General features: G+C 35.3%; 1 protein-coding gene across 1 annotated transcript in view; it reads right to left on the reverse strand.

Moving 5' to 3' along the window:
* Positions 1 to 391: 391 nt before the first annotated feature.
* The window catches only part of LOC133328261 (uncharacterized), a gene marked incomplete at both ends in the record, with an annotated part of 29,935 nt that continues 8,214 nt past the window's right edge, over positions 392 to 22,112 (reverse strand). Inside the window, 5 exons of the mRNA XM_061536810.1 lie at positions 392 to 959; positions 1,089 to 1,146; positions 7,187 to 7,883; positions 10,597 to 10,759; positions 10,821 to 10,956. Of these exons, the coding sequence (XP_061392794.1) occupies positions 392 to 959; positions 1,089 to 1,146; positions 7,187 to 7,883; positions 10,597 to 10,759; positions 10,821 to 10,956 (1,622 nt within the window). The remainder of the gene's footprint in view (positions 960 to 1,088; positions 1,147 to 7,186; positions 7,884 to 10,596; positions 10,760 to 10,820; positions 10,957 to 22,112) is intronic.

Raw genomic sequence — 22,112 nt, forward strand, 5'->3', positions numbered from 1 at the left:
CTATCAAGACGTGGATTTTTAAAGAAGATTTTTTCCAAGGACTATCAAGACGTGGATTTTTAAAGAAGATTTTTTCCAAGGACTATCAAGACGTGGATTTTTAAAGAAGAGCCTTTTTCCAAGCACTATCAAGACGTGGATTTTTGAAGAAAAGTCATTTTCCAAGGACTATCAAGACGTGGATTTTTGAAGAAAAGTCATTTTCCAAGGACTATCAAGGCGTGGATTTTTGAGGAAGAGTCTTTTTCCAAGGACTATCAAGGCGTGGATTTTTAAAGAAGAGTCTTTTTCCAAGGACTATCAATGCGTGGATTTTTAAAGAAGAGTCTTTTTCCAAGAATGTGGAATTTTGAATGAATATTTTTATAGCGATATGTTTGTTTAAACTTACCATTTTAAATACACCCACTGCAGTTCCATTTGGATATACAACCCCTGAGATGTAATTTGGTGGGTCATTGGGTATTAGTACCACTGAGAAATTTAATGCCTCCGACAATATGTCCAGTACAGAAGCATCAAATCCTTTCAGTGATATTGAACCCATTGCATTTTCTATAAAATCTATATAGGGAGGTGTCTTCCATACCACAACTCGAAAGGGGCATTGATGAAAATTCAAGGTTTTTCGTGGAAATAAATCACCATATGTGATAATGGGTTCTTGTGTTCGAATGCCCTGAATTTTGAGTATCAGTATAGGTTTTAAATTTGAACAATTGTGTTCAGATTGAAACGGGAAATAGGTGAATATTTCAATTGTATTGTGATGAGGTATTAAAATAACAGCATCCAATATGTAGGCATGGAATAAGTGTTGAAATATTCGCTCCATTGTCATGAACTGCTCTTGCCTTTGATGATCGTGACCGTTGTTTAGAATAATTAAATATTTTGGAATTGTACTGTGTACGGTCTTCAGAGATCTGGTGACGTGCACCGAACGTTCCAAATCCAAACTGGAATAAAAAAAATTAAATATTATTTGAGATCTAAATATTATTGGAAATAAGTAAATATTATACGAAATAATAGAAATAAAAATTTCTCTTTTCGAGGATCTTAACCCTTACTTTATATGTACTTACAACACTTCCTCAGATTCTTGGACCACCAACAATTTAATTCTATCCTCCAGTGTTGCATCTGTTGGAGGATTCAAGAAAATCGGTATTGAATTTTTTAATCCCGCATTGATTTTCAATATTCTCTCCACAAGGTCTCTATTAAATTCTTCTTGACCTATATTTCCAGCTACATTGCACACAATTTCCACAGTTATTGAATTCGGTTCAAAAACACCATAAAATATTTTCTCCAAGGTAACATTCAGCAATTCCACATGTGTTTGATTATTGCATTCGATTCGAACGAAAACGTTTATTAATAGAAAATAAAAATAAATCATAATTCCGTTCGTTTGGTTTCACTTAATGACCAGTTTAGTTTAGAATTGTGGGATATTCTGATTTTATTTGCTAGCGATATGACATATTGCCTGCTAATGCTTAAATCAATATGAAATTCCCGAAGGGGATTTGATAAATGACAATTTTAGGAATGCAATTGCATTGATGGTGTAATGTGATAATTTTGACATTATAAAAAAAATATATTGACATTAATGTCAGTTTTTTGTAACTGAAATAAATATTTAAAGATATCCAGCTGAAGCTAGCCAATAAATAATTAATAAAAAATATGATGGACTAGGGTATAAGCATGTATTGAATTGCTTCTGTAGACGTCTAATTAAGTGAGTGAAGAAAGGGAAGATGGTCTCAAATCACGATAAATAAGTGGTATTGAAAAGTAAAATAAAACTAAAAATAAAAATTGTTTTTGGGGGATATGTAGAAGCGTGGATTTTATTAAAATTATTATTTACAGAAACGAAGATTTTAGAAGCGTAGATTTTTTAATGAAGATTTTTTCAAAGGACTATCAAAGCGTGGAGTTTTTAATAGAAGATTTTTTCAAGCCGTTATCAATATTGGTACAATTTTTGAGTAGCCCCTAATATTGGATCATATTAGATACCAAAGATCGGTATTTTTGGGTGATATTTGAGAGCAGTTTAATATTTGGGACCCTCACTGAGTAAAAATTTTCCTACCAAAAATTATAAAAATTTACCCAAGTTTTCAGGTAGCCACTATATAATGGTATGGTTTTGGGAGGTCTGGGTTTGGTGTAACTACCATAGAATGGTAGCATCCCATTTCACTATTTTGAAGACTTTAGCAGCATTTTCCAAACGATGGGACTGTGATTGGGTTCTGAACGGATGATTTATATACAAATGTGTGCGGTGTATATATAGGTCCACGATATGATATATCCCCACCTATAGTTTCGTTCTTTTTCGGTATTAATAAATTGTTAATCGCATTTTTCACGGGAGTTACATATTGGATTCCTGGTGAATAAAAAATAAATAAAAATGCTCCGTTTAAGCATTCCAACTAGAGTGTCTGCGTTTTGGTACACTATTTTTTTTGAACATGGACAACCTACTCTCAAATAAACTATAATGTACTCATCATATAAATGTGCCGATCGACTCAAGGAATTTTGACTGGACTTCACGTGGTGGAGGTGGAGGGCAAAAAAAGTTCAGTCCGGCCGAATATAACGACGTTTTTACTTGTTTTTTTTATTCGAATCTACATCAACCGAAGAATATTTACTTAAGGGAACCCTCCCCCCCCATTCTCGATTTTAATTTTTCAAGATTTTCAATGAGCTGGTAAATCAATACCAATGCTTGTTAAGGTTTGTAACTTTGCACATACATATTTGAAGATTTAAAAAGGAAGAAAAATAATTTACAAAAAAATTTTGTTGTTGTTGTTTTTTTGTAATTGAAGAGAAGTCCTTATTTTTGATGGCGGGCATGATAACTCCTCGCTGGAACATCGGAATCCGAAAATTCCAACGGTGTTAGAAAGAGTACATGTCTGACTCTCGTATGAACTAGGATTATTGACTTCACTCTAAAATTAACAAAATGGCGAACCTTTGAAAACATATTTTTGGAAAATCGCCGATTTTTGATCAAAAACCATGTTAAAAAATAAGGAAGATCTTCACCGATTGGCTTTAACCAAGTTCATACGATAGCTACACACTCACAGAGAAACGTGTAAAAATTTGAAATCGATTGGGTTATTAGTTTTTTAGTTATCATGCCCGCCATTCGCAAAAGAGAAAAACGAGTTTAAAGTTTGAGAAGCCCTTTAGCCGCCACTTGATGCTGACACAATAAATCGGCTATATTTTCAAGAGTTCTTGAGATTTTCACTTGAAATTTTGTAGGGACATTCTTGAATTAGTGTAGATTCGAATTAAATCAAAAAAAAAAAAAAAAAATTTACTGTTCAGTGGTGGATTTGCCAGGTCCAAAGCCGCATTGGTATGGTCCAATAATGTCATTGACCATTGGCTTCACTATGGCTACTATGCAATGGGAAGGAGACTTATTCCTCTATAGTTGGCAAATATCGTCTTGCCTCCCTTTTTTATGCTCGGGACGCAGGACTTTGACGTTTCAATCATTGGGCATGCGTTCCTATAGCCAAATTGTACAAATCAGCTGGTACATGTTCCTGATCAGCATCTGACAACCGGTATTGATTAGTTCGGCTGGTAATCCATCGGCATCTGCTGGTTTAATGTTCTTCAGGCGATTGATTGTTATTCTGACCTCATCTTGGCTAGGTGGTATATACTCTATACCGTCATCTCTTATTGGTTCTGGGGTATCTTTTTCTCCGCCACTATTTCATACCAGAAGCTTTTCAAAATGCTCTTTCCCTATCCTCAGCACGCTGTCTGTATCTTTCATCAGGTTTCCTTATTCATCTTTACAGGAGGATATGCATGCACCAAAGCCTTCTTTTTGGCGTTTTACTCGTTGGTAAAATTTCCGGACTTCATTCTGACTCTTATGCATCTTAATTTGCTCACGTTCACGTTTTTCTTGTTCTTTTTTTAATTACATTTCTCCTCCCACTCTTTCTCCCGATTATTCTCTCTCGCATTACGTGTTGCTACTGTGTGCAGGGTTACCCTATACACTGCGTTTTTCAAATCTGTAGCACTAAGTACTATGGGTTTCTTGATGGTCGTCTTTTGTACCCAAGTGTTGCAGTTTGTAGGGATTGGGCAATTTCTTGCCCAATGTTCTGAAACGATATTCGCCTAAAACACTGAATGGATGCCTTCCGTCTATCACAGCAGGGTCAATTTGATTTCTCCTTGCTTAATCAGAAGAAATCCAGGTGACCTTATGTACATCTAGATACTTGAATCTAGTGCTGCTAACTACCATTTTCAATCAACCTCATGCCGTTGTCGGATGTTACTTCATGGAGGGTGCATTTTTCGACGGTTGGGCAAAAAAATATTGTTGCAGTATTTTAATTCTATGGCCAGGGCAGCGGTCTTCTTGGTGCTCGTAAAAACGTTTTTGGTCGGTTCATCTTTGCCTTCCGTAGGAGCATGGGTGCAAATAAGACTGACTGAACTTCGATTTTATACAGACTGAACTTCGATTTTATACGGATTATAGTAATTCGCTCATCTATTGGAGTGAATCTGGGAACCAGGTCTTTTATTCTCCTGTTAACCATAAACCCGCAGCCAAATTAATGTCGCGTTTTATGACAGATATAATACAGTGTGCAATCATTTGATTTATTTACGCATGTCCCTTTTCATCGCATTGCCCGTAAGGAAATAATATCGGCTTTGTACTTCTTGAGTACATACGCCAATGCATAAACTGCGCCTGTTCTGTACAACGTGCGCACATTCCAAGTGTAGATTCGACCTTTATACGATTGCGGGGGTCATCAACTTTGGAGGGTTTGGTTTTCCGAGTGTGGGCAACTAACCCGACGTATCAACCTACATCAGTTCACAAATTCAACGGATGATGAAAGTGGCTGCCCCAGGTGACACCGCGGGGAGGTCAGTGTCCACAATTGAGATGAAAGAGGAAGCAAGATAAGCCTGGGCTTTGTCATGTTAAGCCAAATAGAGCCGTTGCTTGGCTTCACAGATCTACGTCCCTACGTCACCCATCTATCTATAGCTATATATACACCGCACACATTTGTATATAATTCAGCCTTCCAGAACCCAATTACAGTCCTCACGGTTTGGAAAATGCCGAAATTGGGGTGGTACCATTTATGGTAGCTACAAAAACTGAGAAATGTGCTCAAGCACCCAAAAATACCGATCTTTGGGGTATAGCGTTATATGGACTTCCTTAAATGGTCGATCAATATTTATAATTATTATCATTTACACACCCCAAATAAAACCAGTAAGGAAAGTAGTAAATTCGGACTGGGTCGACTATATGATACCATTCACCATTTATTAGGCTATGCAAGAATTCTTGTCAATCAAAAGATTTGCAAGGACACCATTTACCTAAAATCGGGCGATACTATATATGGGAGCTATATCTAAATCTGCACTGATTTTTACGAAACTTAGCACACGTCATTCTAGACTTAATTCAATACGCTATGCAAAAATTCGTGCAAATCAAATGCTTTTCAGGAACTTTGATGCACCATTTACCTAAAATCGGCCGCAACTATGTATGGGAGCAATATCTAAATCTGACCCGATTTTCACGAAACTTAGCACACATCATTCTAGACCTAATTCAGTAGGCTGTACCAAATTTCGTGCAAATCGAAAGATATGCAGCGACTTTGGTACACCATTTACCTAAAATCGGGCGATACTATATATGGGAGCTATATCTAAATCTGAATCGATTTTCACGAAACCTGGTACAAGCAATTCTAGACTTAATTCAATACGCTATGCCAAAATTCGTGCAAATCAAATCATTTTCAGGGACTTTGGTGCACCATTTACCTAAAATCGGCCGCAACTATATATGGGAGCTATATCTAAATCTGAACCGATTTTCACGAAACTTAGCATACATCATTCTACACTTAATTCAGTAGGCTATACCAAATTTCGTACAAACCTAAAGATATATAGGGACTTTGGTATACCATTTACCTAAAATCGGGCGATACTATATATGGGAGCTATATCTAAATCTGAACCGATTTTCACGAAACTTGGCACAAGTCATTCTAGACATAATTCAATACGCTATGTCAAAATTCGTGCAAATCAAATCATTTTCAGAGACTTTCATTTTCAGCATACATCATTCTAGATATAATTCAGTAGGATATACCAAATTTCGTGCAAATCGAAAGATATATAGGGACTTTGGTACACCATTTACCTTAAATCGGACGAAAATATATATGGGAGCTATATCTAAATCTGAACCAATTTTTCCCAATGTCAATAGGGTTCGTCCTTGGGCCAAATAAGTGAGCTGTGCAAAATTTCCTCCAAATCGGATCATAAATGCGACAATTTAAAATCAACAGATGGACGGGCGGACATGCATAAATCGACTCAGAAAGTGATTCTATGCATATTCTCCAAAGGAACCATGGATCTATCTCGATTCCTTTTGTCTGTTAAAACATATGCACAAAGACATAATACCCTGTACCACAGTGTGGTGAAGGGTATAAAAATATAACCATCAAAATACCGAATATTTTGGGGACGACCCCAAAACATAAGATTATATTTATAATTTTTCGTAGGCAGATCTAAAAAATGGAACCTATATTTTGAGGTCAAACAAAGCTATAATACCAACGCAATCATGAACGGACGTAGAACTCTACTAACTACGTTTCTGAAAGAACATATCAAACTTTCCGATGTCAAATGACGTCTGGTAACACTTAGGTAGAATATAATCTGTCTTTATAAAAATTAATTATAAGTCTCATATGGATCAAATACCTTTACAATTGTCGTAATTAAATGAAACACACACACAAAATTTTTATTTATTTATTACTTATTATTTTATTTATTAATTGTTGTTTGAATTTTCTATAGATTTTACAATTTCTGAGATATTTGTGCGTAATAATTTCTCCACAAAATATAACAAAAGCAACAAAATGAAATTGCAGCAGAGCTTTAAAGACGACTTGTAAAAATGTAAAACCCAATCGGAATTTTTGATTCTTTGGATGGACACGCTGCCATTTTGCTGTGCTTGCTGGTACGTTGCTTAAACTCAAGCTTCTAAAGAATTTATTTCGCATACCCGAATCGATTAGACGCTGCAAAATCGGATCAATAGCTGGGGCTAGATACGAACCTCTCGTATAGTAAATGCAATTTAAACCATTAAATATTTTCTCATGTAACACCGAGTAACGAGTGAGATTTTTCATACGCGCCTTCATGAAATGGCCAACATAGACATTTGTTGTTAGAATACCACTTTTGTACGGCAGCTCATCTATCTGTTCCAACAGCTCTATTGGACCGCAATTAACACTGTGTGATCTTTCTTGTAGCAATGGTTGCTTTTCCAATACCCGATATGTAGAATAATCAACAAAGAGCGTGTAATTTTGTGCAATTAATTCCCTAACCGTTTTGGGTAGAGGTTGATAAGGTGGATTTGTAATGACATGATACATCACACCCTCATAGCTGATACGTAGGAAGAATAATACATATAACCATGCCATAAGAAATATGGTATATAATTTAATTTGACGTTTTCGCATAATGGGGAAAATTATCATTTTCAGAATAGCGACGCATGTTATGAGACGCCATGTTGGATATGTAAATGGCCGTACTAATAGATCTCGTGATTTTATAACCACACTATTCTTGAGAATAACCACAAATGTTGGCAAGAAGTATGGTATGGAACCGGATGTTATTTGTAGGCGATTTATTTGACAGCCAACACAACCAATTGTTAGGTTGGCACGTTGTTCCTGAAGCTGAAATGAAAAACACAAAATAAGTAGAGATATATCCAAGAAGAGAAAAATGGCATTCGAAAAAATATTCTTTAAATAATCCACGCCTTGTTGGTCTTTTGAAAACGTATTCTTTAAAAAAGTCTCGCTTTGTCAGTCCTTAGAAAAAGTATTCTTTAAAAAATCTTCGCATTGTTGGTCCTTTGAAAAAATATTTTTTAAAAACCCTCGCCGTCTTGGTCCTCTGAAAATGTATTTTTTAAAACATTCTCGCCTTGTTGATCCTTTGACATAATATTTTTTAAAAATCCTCGCCTTGTTGCTCTTTAAAAAAAAATTTTAAAAAAGCCTCGACTCGATCCTTTGAGAAATATATTCATTAAAAAGTCCTTCCCGTGTTGGTCCTTTGAAAAAAATTTTTCACCACTTTGGGTATATTCAACATATGTATCCTAAAAGATGTCGAATTTTCGAAGGAAAATTAACATGCAATTGAACGAACTTATGTGATCTTTATCTGTATCTGAACCGACTAACATTAATCCCTACACATGTCATTCTGCAACCTATGGTACATTTTGTAAACCCATTTAAAGCAAACTTGACACACGCTATTCGGTATGCTGCACTGTTTATAGTTTAATCTCAATCCGACACCCATTGATTATTTGGTGTACAATTAATACGAATAACTCGAAATTATATATGGATGCTATGCTATATCTATATCTGAACCGATTTCAAGGAAACTTATCAGAGATTAATTTATATTAACTTCAGTACGTGGTGTCAATCGGCCTAGCTATGGATCTTTAGTGCACCATTTACCTAAAATCGTGCGAAACTATATATGGGAGCTATATCTAAATCTGAACTGATTTTCACAAAACTTAGCACACGTCTTTCTAGACTTAATTTAGTGAATTATGCCAAAATTCGTGCAAATCGAAAGATTTTCACAGACTTTGGTGCAACATTTGCCTAAAATCGGGCGAAAATATATATGGGAGCTATATCTAAATCTGAACCGATTTTCACGAACTTTAGCACACATCATTCTGGACTTAATTCAGGACGCTATGCCAAAATTCGTGCAAATCGAAAGATTTTGAGGGACTTTGGTGCACCATTTACCAAAAATCGGGCGAAACTATATATGGGAGCTATATCTGAATCTAAACCGATTTTCACGAAACTTATCACACATCATTCTAGACTTAATTCAGTACGCTATGCCAAAATTCGTGCAAATCGAAAGATTTTCAGAGACTTTGGTACACCATTTACCTTAAATCGGACGAAAATATATATGGGAGCTATATCTAAATCTGAACCGATTTTTCCCAATTACAATAGGGTTCGTCCTTGGGCCAAATAAATGAGCTGTACCAAATTTCAGCCAAATCGGATTATAAATGCAACCTGTACTTTGTTTACAATTTAACATCAACAGACGGACGGACGGACATGCATAAATCGACTCAGAAAGTGATTCTATGCATATTCTCAAAAGGAACCATGGGTCTATCTCGATTCCTTTTGCCTGTTACAAACATATGCACAAAGACATAATAGCCTGTACCACATTGTTGTGAAGGGTATAAAAACACGCCAATAGGTAAACCCTAAAAAGTATTTTCAAAAAATCCACGCCTGTAGTTGTACCAATAAAAAATATTTTAAAAAAATTCACGCCTATAGGAATACCCTGAAAATATTTTTAAACCAGTGGGCGGATCGTATAGTTGGACGCGGCCGACCATACGATACCCTACACAACTACCACAGAACTCTATTTTACTGCGGATTTTTATTTCGAGCCTGGGTAAAATTTCGAAAAAAACACAAAGGAGAAAATATATATGCTATAGAATACAAGTTTTGTAACAAAAGTCTGGATCAATTTGACCCGCTAAATATTGACCGATTATTATCATTGGCACAATCCCCTTCTCCATGTAAAACTTCGAGATGTTTGCGGCCTTTGGAGCGACCAGAAAAACCGACAAAAATTAAGTATTTGGTCCATATCATCCCCTAAATATTAACCGATCTTTACGAAAAACAATAGGGGTCTTCATTGGGCCGAACCCATCCTACATGCAAAATTTCGTGAAGATTGGTCCACAACTGTGGTCTGTATCGTGTTTACAAATTATAATGGACAGACGGACGGACCCACATGTCTAGATCGACTTAGCTAGTCGAGATAAAACGATCGGTATATTTAATGGTGGGTCTAGGACCAATATTTCGCGGCGTTACAAACTCTTGGGGCTGCACAAAGCTATAATACCCTGACAACATAGTTGTGTAGGGTATAAAAATATGTTTTACTTACCATTTTAAAAACACCCAAAGTCGTCCCATTGGGATAAACATATCCTGAGATATACTCTGGTGGTTCGTTAGGCATGAGGACAACCGAAAAATTAAGAGTATCCGAAATAATTTTCAAAATGAATGCATCAATTCCATAAATTGTTAGGGCGCCATTTGTATCATTTTTTACTTCAATATAAGGTGGAATATTCCAGACAACAACTTTAACTGGACATTGAAATAAATTTGAGGTTTTCGTTGGAAATAAATCATGGTGTTTCAATGGCAGAAGTTTCGAGCCGTGTTTAATACTGAACAATAAAATCGGAGTTACACAGGAACAATTATTATCAGTAAAAGGAAAATAACTGAAAATCTGAAGCTTTTCCGAACCAGGAACTATAATAATTACATCCAAAATGTAGGCATTGAATAAGATTTGAAATATATTTTCCATTTCCTTTAGTTGCTGGGCAAACGGTTGTTCATTATTTAGAATTATCACGAATTTGATAACTGTCGTTTCAATTGATTGCAACGATCTCATATATTCAACGGAATGTTTTAAATCCAAACTGAAATTTTAAAATAATTTACAAGTTATCTAGACTTCTATTCAATATTTCAAATACTTACCGCACTTCTTCAACACCCTGGGCAATTATAAGACGAAAATTAAAATATTTATCAAGTTCGACTGTCATATCGCAATTTAAAGAAATTGGTATGGAATCTGCCCTTGAATTCCTTTTCAAAATTTCCTCCAATAGATCTTTATTCAATTGTTGAAAATTACAGTTATTAGTAAAATTGGATAGAACGTATATTCTTTTATAAATCTACGCCTTGATAGTCCTTTGAAAAATATTCTTTTATAAATCTACGCCTTGATAGTCCTTTGAAAAATATTCTTTTATAAATCTACGCCTTGATAGTCCTTTGAAAAATATTCTTTTATAAATCTACGCCTTGATAGTCCTTTGAAAAATATTCTTTTATAAATCTACGCCTTGATAGTCCTTTGAAAAATATTCTTTTATAAATCTACGCCTTGATAGTCCTTTGAAAAATATTCTTTTATAAATCTACGCCTTGATAGTCCTTTGAAAAATATTCTTTTATAAATCTACGCCTTGATAGTCCTTTGAAAAATATTCTTTTATAAATCTACGCCTTGATAGTCCTTTGAAAAATATTCTTTTATAAATCTACGCCTTGATAGTCCTTTGAAAAATATTCTTTTATAAATCTACGCCTTGATAGTCCTTTGAAAAATATTCTTTTATAAATCTACGCCTTGATAGTCCTTTGAAAAATATTCTTTTATAAATATTATCTTTTATGAAAAAATCCACGCCTTGATAGTCCTTTGAAAAATATTCTTTTATAAATCTACGCCTTGATAGTCCTTTGAAAAATATTCTTTTATAAATCTACGCCTTGATAGTCCTTTGAAAAATATTCTTTTATAAATCTACGCCTTGATAGTCCTTTGAAAAATATTCTTTTATAAATCTACGCCTTGATAGTCCTTTGAAAAATATTCTTTTATAAATCTACGCCTTGATAGTCCTTTGAAAAATATTCTTTTATAAATCTACGCCTTGATAGTCCTTTGAAAAATATTCTTTTATAAATCTACGCCTTGATAGTCCTTTGAAAAATATTCTTTTATAAATCTACGCCTCAGTTGGCCCTTGAAAAATATTCTTTAATAAATCCACGCCTCAGTTGGCCCTTGAAAAATATTCTTTTATAAATCTACGCCTTGATAGTCCTTTGAAAAATATTCTTTTATAAATCTACGCCTTGATAGTCCTTTGAAAAATATTCTTTTATAAATCTACGCCTTGATAGTCCTTTGAAAAATATTCTTTTATAAATCTACGCCTTGATAGTCCTTTGAAAAATATTCTTTTATAAATCTACGCCTTGATAGTCCTTTGAAAAATATTCTTTTATAAATCTACGCCTTGATAGTCCTTTGAAAAATATTCTTTTATAAATCTACGCCTTGATAGTCCTTTGAAAAATATTCTTTTATAAATCTACGCCTTGATAGTCCTTTGAAAAATATTCTTTTATAAATCTACGCCTTGATAGTCCTTTGAAAAATATTCTTTTATAAATCTACGCCTTGATAGTCCTTTGAAAAATATTCTTTTATAAATCTACGCCTTGATAGTCCTTTGAAAAATATTCTTTTATAAATCTACGCCTTGATAGTCCTTTGAAAAATATTCTTTTATAAATCTACGCCTTGATAGTCCTTTGAAAAATATTCTTTTATAAATCTACGCCTTGATAGTCCTTTGAAAAATATTCTTTTATAAATCTACGCCTTGATAGTCCTTTGAAAAATATTCTTTTATAAATCTACGCCTTGATAGTCCTTTGAAAAATATTCTTTTATAAATCTACGCCTTGATAGTCCTTTGAAAAATATTCTTTTATAAATCTACGCCTTGATAGTCCTTTGAAAAATATTCTTTTATAAATCTACGCCTTGATAGTCCTTTGAAAAATATTCTTTTATAAAACGCCTTGATAGTCCTTTGAAAAATATTCTTTTATAAATCTACGCCTTGATAGTCCTTTGAAAAATATTCTTTTATAAATCTACGCCTTGATAGTCCTTTGAAAAATATTCTTTTATAAATCTACTTGATAGTCCTTTGAAAAATATTCTTTTTAAATAGCCTTGATAGTCCTTTGAAAAATATTCTTTTATAAATCTACGCCTTGATAGTCCTTTGAAAAATATTCTTTTATAAATCTACGCCTTGATAGTCCTTTAAAAAATATTCTTTTATAAATCTACGCCTTGATAGTCCTTTGAAAAATATTCTTTTATAAATCTACGCCTTGATAGTCCTTTGAAAAATATTCTTTTATAAATCTACGCCTTGATAGTCCTTTGAAAAATATTCTTTTATAAATCTACGCCTTGATAGTCCTTTGAAAAATATTCTTTTATAAATCTACGCCTTGTCTCGAAACTTGGCACACATCTTCCGAAAGATATAGAGGGGCTTTGGTGCCCCATTTACCTTAAATCGGACGAAAATATATATGGGAGCTATATCTATATCTGAACCGATTTTTCGCAATTACAATAGGGTTCGTCCTTGGGCCAAATAAGTGACTGGTGCCAAATTTCATCCAAATCGTATCATAAATGCGACCTGTACTTTGTTTACAATTTAACATCTACAGACGGACGGACATGCATAAATCGACTCAGAAAGTGATTCTATGCATATCCTCAAAAGGAACCATGGGTCTATCTCGTTTCCTTTCGCCTGTTACAAACATATGCACAAAGACATAATACCCTGTACCACAGTGTGGTGAAGGGTATAAAAATAATTTTTATTATGTCGCACGATATCCTTTTCGCATTAGAATCTGACAACTCATCTGCCATATCACAAAAACACAAACTCATATCTCTTTGTCAGCACGCTCAGTTCATTTCACGTGAAATAGCTTCATTAAAATCAAACAACAATTGTTCGGATAATAAGAAAATTATTTTGGCCACAACAAAAGAGATACAATTCGGAGAAAACCTAATAAAAATTGTCTCACATGGCGTTTTATATTGGGGGTGTTATAAATAACAAGCAGAACAAAAGAAAAATAAAAACAAAGGCAACAATAATATGCAAAGGACAAAGGCAAACAATAACAATTTGCATATTTAAATAAACAAATACATATATACATACAACACCCACACTCACAGAGAGATATACATTTCAATATACAAGGACCTTGAACATAGTTAAAAGCTCCCTCGCTCACACACAGTGAGTGCCACATTCACCTACTTCCAGACAAAAGACCATCCAAATTGTTCAAATCTCCACAGGCTGACTATGACTGATATCCGACTGTGACTGGGTGAGTGACTGAGTGTGTGACAAATGAAACAAAACATCATTCGAGCGGATACCCACAACCTCCTTTCGGTGTTTGGGGGCGAACAATGCATAATGGCCCGCCATTTCAAGGGAAATATGTTTTTGAATGTTCCTCCCAATGAAACTGTTGAAGCGTTTGAGCGTGTGTTTGTTGGGGTTGAATGCAAGGGTTTCGTTATGAATCAAATGAAATTTATTACAACCTACAACTGAGAAAATTTGTGTTCAACAATGGACTGAATTATATTCGCATATTTCATGTGCAGGATTTTAAAGGCCCTTTAGGTTTTTAAGCAATCCACGCCTTGTTGGTCTCTGTAAAAATATTCGTTAAAAAATCCAAGGCGATATTTATAAAAAATCCTCGCTCGCCTCGGGTCCTTGAAAAAATGTTTATAAACCAGTGAGCGGAGCAGTATAGTCGGACAGGGCCGACCATATGATACCCTACACAACTACCACGGAACTCTAACTTTCTGCGGTTCTATATTCTGAAACTGGGCAATATTTCGTGATATTTGCAACCTCTTGATCAAGTATAGGTCAACAGCTCCACTTTCTAACCCTGACATATTTTCCATTTTTTCTTGAAGTGAATTTTTACGCCAAAAAATAAAAAAATTGGTCACTTTAGGTTTTAGTTGATTTGACCCTCGGAATATTGACCGATCATCATCTAAACAGCCGCTCTAAGTATTTGGTCACATCCCCTTCACATTGTAAAATATGCAATGTTCTGAATATAATAATTGCCTTTAGAGCGACTAGAAAATCTGATGTCGTCCTTGACCATAATCGGAACTTCCATTACAATTTCAAAGCGATCAGCGCGACATTTCCGTCCTCTAATGGAGTATGCACATATGACTATGCACACAGTCACATTTCCTTATTATGTATAACTTCCATATCTGAGCACATCCGACAATATAATTAGTATCAATTTAAAGGTCAACCACTCCTCTAGGATATATTATCAACTTCTCGGGTCTATGTCCTATAGTAAATATATACGCTATAGAATTCAAATTTTGTCATTTCTCACACAAAAGTCAGGGTCCATTTGACCCGCTAAATATTGACAGATCTTTATCCAAACAGGCATGCATATTCTTTGGCCCGATCCCCTTCTCCATGCAAAAATTCGCGATGTTTGGGCCATAACCAGCAACCAGAAAAACCGACAAAAAATAAGTATTTGGTCCATTTCATCCCTAAATATTAACCGATCTTTACCAAAAACAATAGGGGTCTTCATTGGCCAGAACCCATCCTACATACAAAATTTCGTGAAGATTGGTCCATAACTGTGGCCTGTATCGTGTTTAGAATTTATAATGGACAGACGGACGGACATGTATAGATCGATTCAGCTAGTCGAGATATGACGATCGGCATATTTAAAGGTGGGTCTAAGATCAGTATTTCGCGGCGTTACAAACTCTTGAGACTGCACAAGCTCGCTTCAGGACCTTTGAAAAATATTTATAAACCAGTAAGGAAAGTAGTAAAGTTGGACGGGGCAGTCTATATGATACCCTTCACCACTTTGGGTACATTAAACAGATGAATCATAACAGCAGATTAATCCTAGACTTTATTCATGTAGGGACTTTGGTACGCCATTTACATTAAATCAGAGAAAATTATATGTGGGAGCTATATCTAAATCGGAACCGATTTTCACAAAACTTAACACACATAATTCTATATTTATTTCAATACGCTATTCCAAACTTCGTGAATATTTAAAGATATATAGGGACTTTAGTACACCATTTATATTAAATCGGACGAACATATATGTGGGAGCTGTATTTAAATCTGGGCCGATTTTCAGGAAGCTTAACACACATTTTTCTAGACTTACTTCAGTACACTAAGCAAAATCGATTTTCACGAAACTTAACACACATCATTCTGGACCTTATTCAGTACGCTATGCCAAATTTCGTGCAAATGGGAAGATATATAGGGACTTTGGTACACAATTTACCTTAAATCGGACGAAAATATATATGGGAGCTATATCTTAATCTGTACCGATTTTCACGAAATTTAACACACATCATTCCAGACCTTATTCAGTACGCTATGCCAAATTTCGTGCAAATTGGAAGATATATAGGGACTTTGGTTCACAATTTACTTAAATCGGACGAATATATATATATAAATATGGGAGCTATATCTTAAGGGGACCCCCCATTCTCGGGGTCAAAATTTTCAAGTGAAAATATCAAGAACTCTTGAAGATATAGCCGATTTATTGTGTCAGCATCAAGTGACGGCTGAAGGGCTTCTCAAACTTTAAACGCGTTTTTCTCTAAACATTTTTTTGCGAATGGCGGGCACGATAACTCAAAAACTAATAATCCAATCGATTTCAAATTTTTACACGTTTCTCTGTGAGTGTATAGTTATCGTATGAACTAGGATAAAGCCAATCGGTGAAGATCTTCCTTACTTTTTGACTTGGGCTTTGGTAAAAAATCGGCGATTTTCCAAAAATATTTTTTCAAAGGTCCACCATTTTGTTAATTTTAGAGCAAAGTCAATAATCCTAGTTCATACGAGAGCCAGACATGTACTCTTTCTAACACCGTTGGAATTTTCGGATTCCGATGTTCCAGTGAGGAGTTATCATGCCCGCCATCAAAAATAAGGACTCTTCTTTATTTACAAAAACCAACAACAAAACCATAACATCTTCTTTTAAATCTTCAATTATATATGTGTAAAGTTACAAACCTTAACAAGCATTGGTATTGATTTACCAGCCCATTGAAAATCTTGAAAAATTAAAATCGAGAATGGGTGGGGTTCCCTTAATCTAAACCGATTTTCACGAAACTTATCACACATTATTCTAGACTTAATTCAGTAGGCTATGCCAAATTTCTTGTAAATCAAAATATACATAGGGACTTTGGTACACAATTTACTTTAAATCGGACAAAAATATATATGGGAGCTATATCTTAATATGAAGCGATTTTTCCAAAACATACCACACATCATCCTAGAATCAATTTTCCCAATTTCAATAGGATTCGTCCTTGGGCCAAATAAGTAAGCATACATGTATTGTTCAGGCCCTTTTTCGTAGTAGCCAGCAACGCTTCTGATAAAAATTCATCAGATCTACAACAACACCAACAATCCAACATGCTCACGATGATAACAACATCAAAAATATGTTCGCGCACATCACAAAAACGGATGTGACAATGAGCGAAACGTCGTCTTAATAACAATCACAACCATCGTCGTCGTCAACATCAACATCATTACGACGACCATCCAAATCAACGTCACAGTCATCCTCAGCGTTCGCATCAACCTCCGTATTATCCTCCGCATCATCATCATCATAAACATGACAGTATGGTGTCGGAAGTTGAGCTACTTATATCCTCTGTTAAATCTACAGCTGTGCCACTGTGTAAATCTTTGGTTGGCCATATGTGTAACAGTGTGTGTGTGTTTTCGAATTTCCCGCTTGCCGTTGGATTTTTGTCGTGATGGAAAGCAAAAGGAGTCGGGGATCCGAAAAGAGTTGTTTGTCGGCGACGCCTTTGCGCCTCCACAAATTAATAGAGTGTATTTTACGCGAAATTCATCTTCTTTTATGTAGTTGATTGTCGGTATTATTTCGTTGCATGTATCCATATCTGTAGGTGTGTGTGTGTGTTTATGGGTGTGAATGTTGTTAAAAGATTGCCGCTGTGTTTTTATCAAGAACTCTTGCACACACAGATACACACCCTCACACACATGGTCGCAAAGTGCAAATAATGAATACTAATTAAACGTTGACAATATGAAAATATTCTTTATTTGCCATTGCTGCTGCTGCTGTTTTTTTATTTCGTTATCACTTCGCCGTGTTCTTCGTTCATTCGCCGCTGGTTGTTAGTGTTTTTGTTGTTGTTACTGTATTTTCGTCCGTGATGCAAAGAAAGATAAACTTTTGTTAACAAAAATTAACCAAGAAACAACCCAGTGCGATAGTCAATTACACTCGAAGAGATGAAATAAGGTTGTGGTTGTCAGGAAATTTTAGATTTTGATGAATATAGACTTATCGAATGGTCGATTCGAATATATGGATCGATCTCAACCAACAGTGAAACATACCTGTGAGTTTGTCTAATTATCAAAAAAACAAAATGAAATTGTTTATCAATTTTGTCAGTACTTCTTTGCCCTAAATTTGCAATGAATCCAATATTTAGGAAATATATTTACACTAGTGAGTGTCAGCTACTTCGTATGCGAAAAGGGAATAAAAAACAAATAAATAATAATTTATATGGAAATCTCCGTTCACCAAAAATCCAAATTGTAATTAATTTAGTAACATTTAGTACCTTTCGTATCCATAATTACGAATTTACTAAACTACCTTAATCCTACACTCCAACAGTCATTTTAATTTCCAAATTCAAGACTACATCTCTATATGTTTACCTTAATCCAACTTGTTCCAAATTTAGTACTTTTAGTACACATAAGTAAAATTGTTTAAAGCTACCTCAATCCTGTACTCCAATAGTAATCCTAATTCCTATTTTTAAGTATTCCATCTCTATACGCTCAACTTTAGTACTTTTCATACACATAAGTACGAATTTTTAATATGGAACATCTACATCTTTCTAACTTTCCATCGGTTAACCACATTCTATGTTTCGAATTCAAGCTCTTCCCGTTTGTCTAACTTTATGCTGCCGTCAATGACACTTAATCCGGATTAAGCCTTAATCCGGGGTCAATGACCCTTAATCCAGATTAAGGCTTAATCCGGATTAAGCCGTGGTCAATGACCCTTAATCCGGATTAAGTCTTAATCCGGGGTCAATGACCCTTAATCCAGATTAAGCCTTAATCCGGATTAAGCCGTGGTCAATGACCTTTAATCCGGATTAAGCCTTAATCCGGGGTCAATTACCTTTAATCCGGATTAAGCATTAATCCAGGGTCAATGACCTTTAATCCGGGGTCAATGGCCCTTAATCCAGGGTCAATGACCTTAATCCGGATTAGGCCTTAATCCGGGGTCAATGGCCCTTAATCCGGATTAAGCCTTAATCCGGGGTCAATAACCTTTAATCCGGGGTAATTTCAGCCCCCTTAGTAAATGTTGTACCAAAACCCCAAAATATGGACGAATGACACACAATTTTGTGCAACGTACTGAAGTTACTATGCTAGGGCAAAAATGTGCCTCATCGAAATATTGGTTCTAGACCCCTTGCTTTCTTGAACCAAACCCTTTTCTTACAATGGCTATTGTGGACATTGTAATATTTTTTTCCAATCTTAAATCAAGTTCAAAGATGGGGAATATCGTCCCACTCCTTTCGAACGGACTATACGATTTGAACTAGACTTTCATCAGCCTAATATTTTTACTAAGCCTCTATATTGTTGGAAGATTGCACTTCTCCCACAATATGACCCAAACTTATCGTCGTATTTTTACAAACTCTACATCAAGTTCGAATGTTATATCGGCTCACTAATTTTGGTATCTCCCACACAAAATAGTCAACATTTTGCTGAAAATTAATTTTAAAATAGCATGCGAACATACTCCGGATTTGGAATCCTCCCACAATGGGTCAAAAGTTTGAGAATTTGTAAATTTCATAGGAAGCCAATGGAATATCCAATTTCGTCAAAACTAATTCGAATAGGAAGATGGGACATATCGGTCCACTCTTTCTGGTACCTCCACAACAGGTTGTAAAACTTTAGAATTTTTTTTTATCCAATATTTTCTGTGTAAAGTGTGATATGCCTGAAGAATGTATTTTGTCTAAAGAAATCCTGTAAAAATCTTCTTGGTGCAGAAAACTGAAAGAAGGTATTCTACCAATAGAAGACAGAAATATGGTCATCAATACCTAAAACGGGTATTTTAGACATACAGAACGGCCTTTGGTTCCAATGAAGGTCTTATGCATGTATAGAACCTGAAGAAAGAGTTCTGTTAAAATACATGTAGGTGTTCTATGCCTGAAGAAGTCTGAATATGGAAAATCTGAAGATTCTCTCCACAGATGGAGAATTTGTAATACTGTAGACCTCTGCGAAAGAGAGGTAGACCCAGGGTTCCTTTTGAGAATGTGCATAGAATCACTTTCTGAGTCGATTTATGCATGTCCGTCCGTCTGTCCATGTAAATTGTAAACAAAGTATTAGAGATGGTATTTACCGGGCAGCAACGTACACAGGATTTCATTTCGGGGGGGGGGCCCGGTAGTACAAAATGAAAAAATTTGCTGTTGCAAACAAACATTTACTGTGAAAAAAATTCATTTCGGGGGGGCCCGGGCCCCCCGGGCCGCCCCCCTGCGTACGTCCCTGTTACCGGGTATTTACTGGGTAAATACCCAAGGGGTGGGAAAATACCCATTTGCGGGTATTTATTTGGGTATTTACTATATTGAATCGGTAATACAACATCTTACACCCTATTTCCGGGTTTCTGTTATCAAATCGATTTAGAATGGATAGTTTTACGATACTTTAAAGACGAGGGTAAATACTTGGGTAAATACCCGAGTTTTTACCCAAAAATTGGGTATAAACTCATTAACTGCCGAACCACTTGACATAGGCGGCCAAAATTTTGCATACATGTTTTTAATGTCAAAGCAAACATAGAAATCCAAAAATGGAGTCCCTGGGTCCAAGTTTTGATATAGCCCCCATATAGCCGTATCTCCGGACTTAAGGTATTTTTTGTCTATTAGACACATTTTCCAAACAAATTGGCTATAATTTGGCACAGAATGTTCTTTTTGGGTACCAAATGTCCATGCAAAGGTACCCCTATTTTGAGTATTTACCCAAAAATTGCGTATAAACTCTTTTACTGCCGAACGACTTGACATAGGCGGCCAAAATTTTGTATACATGTTATTAATGTCAAAACAAACATACAAAAGTTGAACCCAGGGACACCATTTTCGGATTTCTATGTTTGCTTTGACATGTCAAGTCGTTCGGCAGTAAAATAGTTTATACGCAATTTTTGGGTAAAAACTCGGGTATTTACCCAAGTATTTACCCACGTCTTTAAAGTATCGTAAAACTATCCATTCTAAATCGATTTGATAACAGAAACCGGAAATAGGGCGTATGATTCAATATAGTAAATACCCAAATAAATACCCACAAATGGGTATTTACCCAATTTACCGGGTAAATACCCAATTTACCGGGTATTTACCCACTGCCCATCTCTACAAAGTATAGGTCGCATTTTAATCCGAATTGGATGAAATTTGGCAAAGCTCATTTATTTGACCTAAGGACAAACCCTTTTGAAATTGGGATAAATCGTTTCAGATTTAGATATAGCTCCCATATATAGTTTCGTCCGATTTTAAGTAAATGGCCCCAAAATATGGCCGATTGACGCAAAATTTTGTACAACGTACTGAAGTTAGTATAACCTACTGTGGAAAGTTTCACTGAAATATGTTCATATAGCTTCCATATATAGTTTCGCCCGATTTTTAGTAAATGGTGCACCAAAGCTAAAAAATATGGCCCATTGACACAAATGTTTGCACAACGTACTGAAGTTACTATGCTAGGGCAAAAATGTGCCTTGGTTTTAGACCTCATGTTTCCTTGAACCAAATCCGTTTCTGACAATGGCTCTTGCAACTCCTTTTAGAACGGACTATCCGATTTGAACTAGACTTTGATTAACCTTATGTTTTTACTAAGCCTCTATATTGTAAGCCAAACTCATCGTGTTATTTTTACCAATTCTAAATCAAGTTCGAATATGGTATCCATTCGTCCGCTCCTTTTGGTATCTCCTACAAAAAATGGTCAACATTTTTCAGAAAATTAATTTTATAAGAGCAGCGTTTGAAAAGTCTTCTTGTTGAGAAAACTGAAAAGGTCGTGTGCCAATCGAAGACAGAAAGAAGGTAATTATACCCTACACAACTATGTTGTCAGGGTATTATAGCTT

This window comes from Musca vetustissima, unplaced genomic scaffold, assembly GCF_032173495.1.
Source record: "Musca vetustissima isolate MV318-11 ecotype Yass unplaced genomic scaffold, APGP_CSIRO_Mvet_v1 utg97874, whole genome shotgun sequence".
NCBI classification, from domain to species: domain Eukaryota; kingdom Metazoa; phylum Arthropoda; class Insecta; order Diptera; family Muscidae; genus Musca; species Musca vetustissima.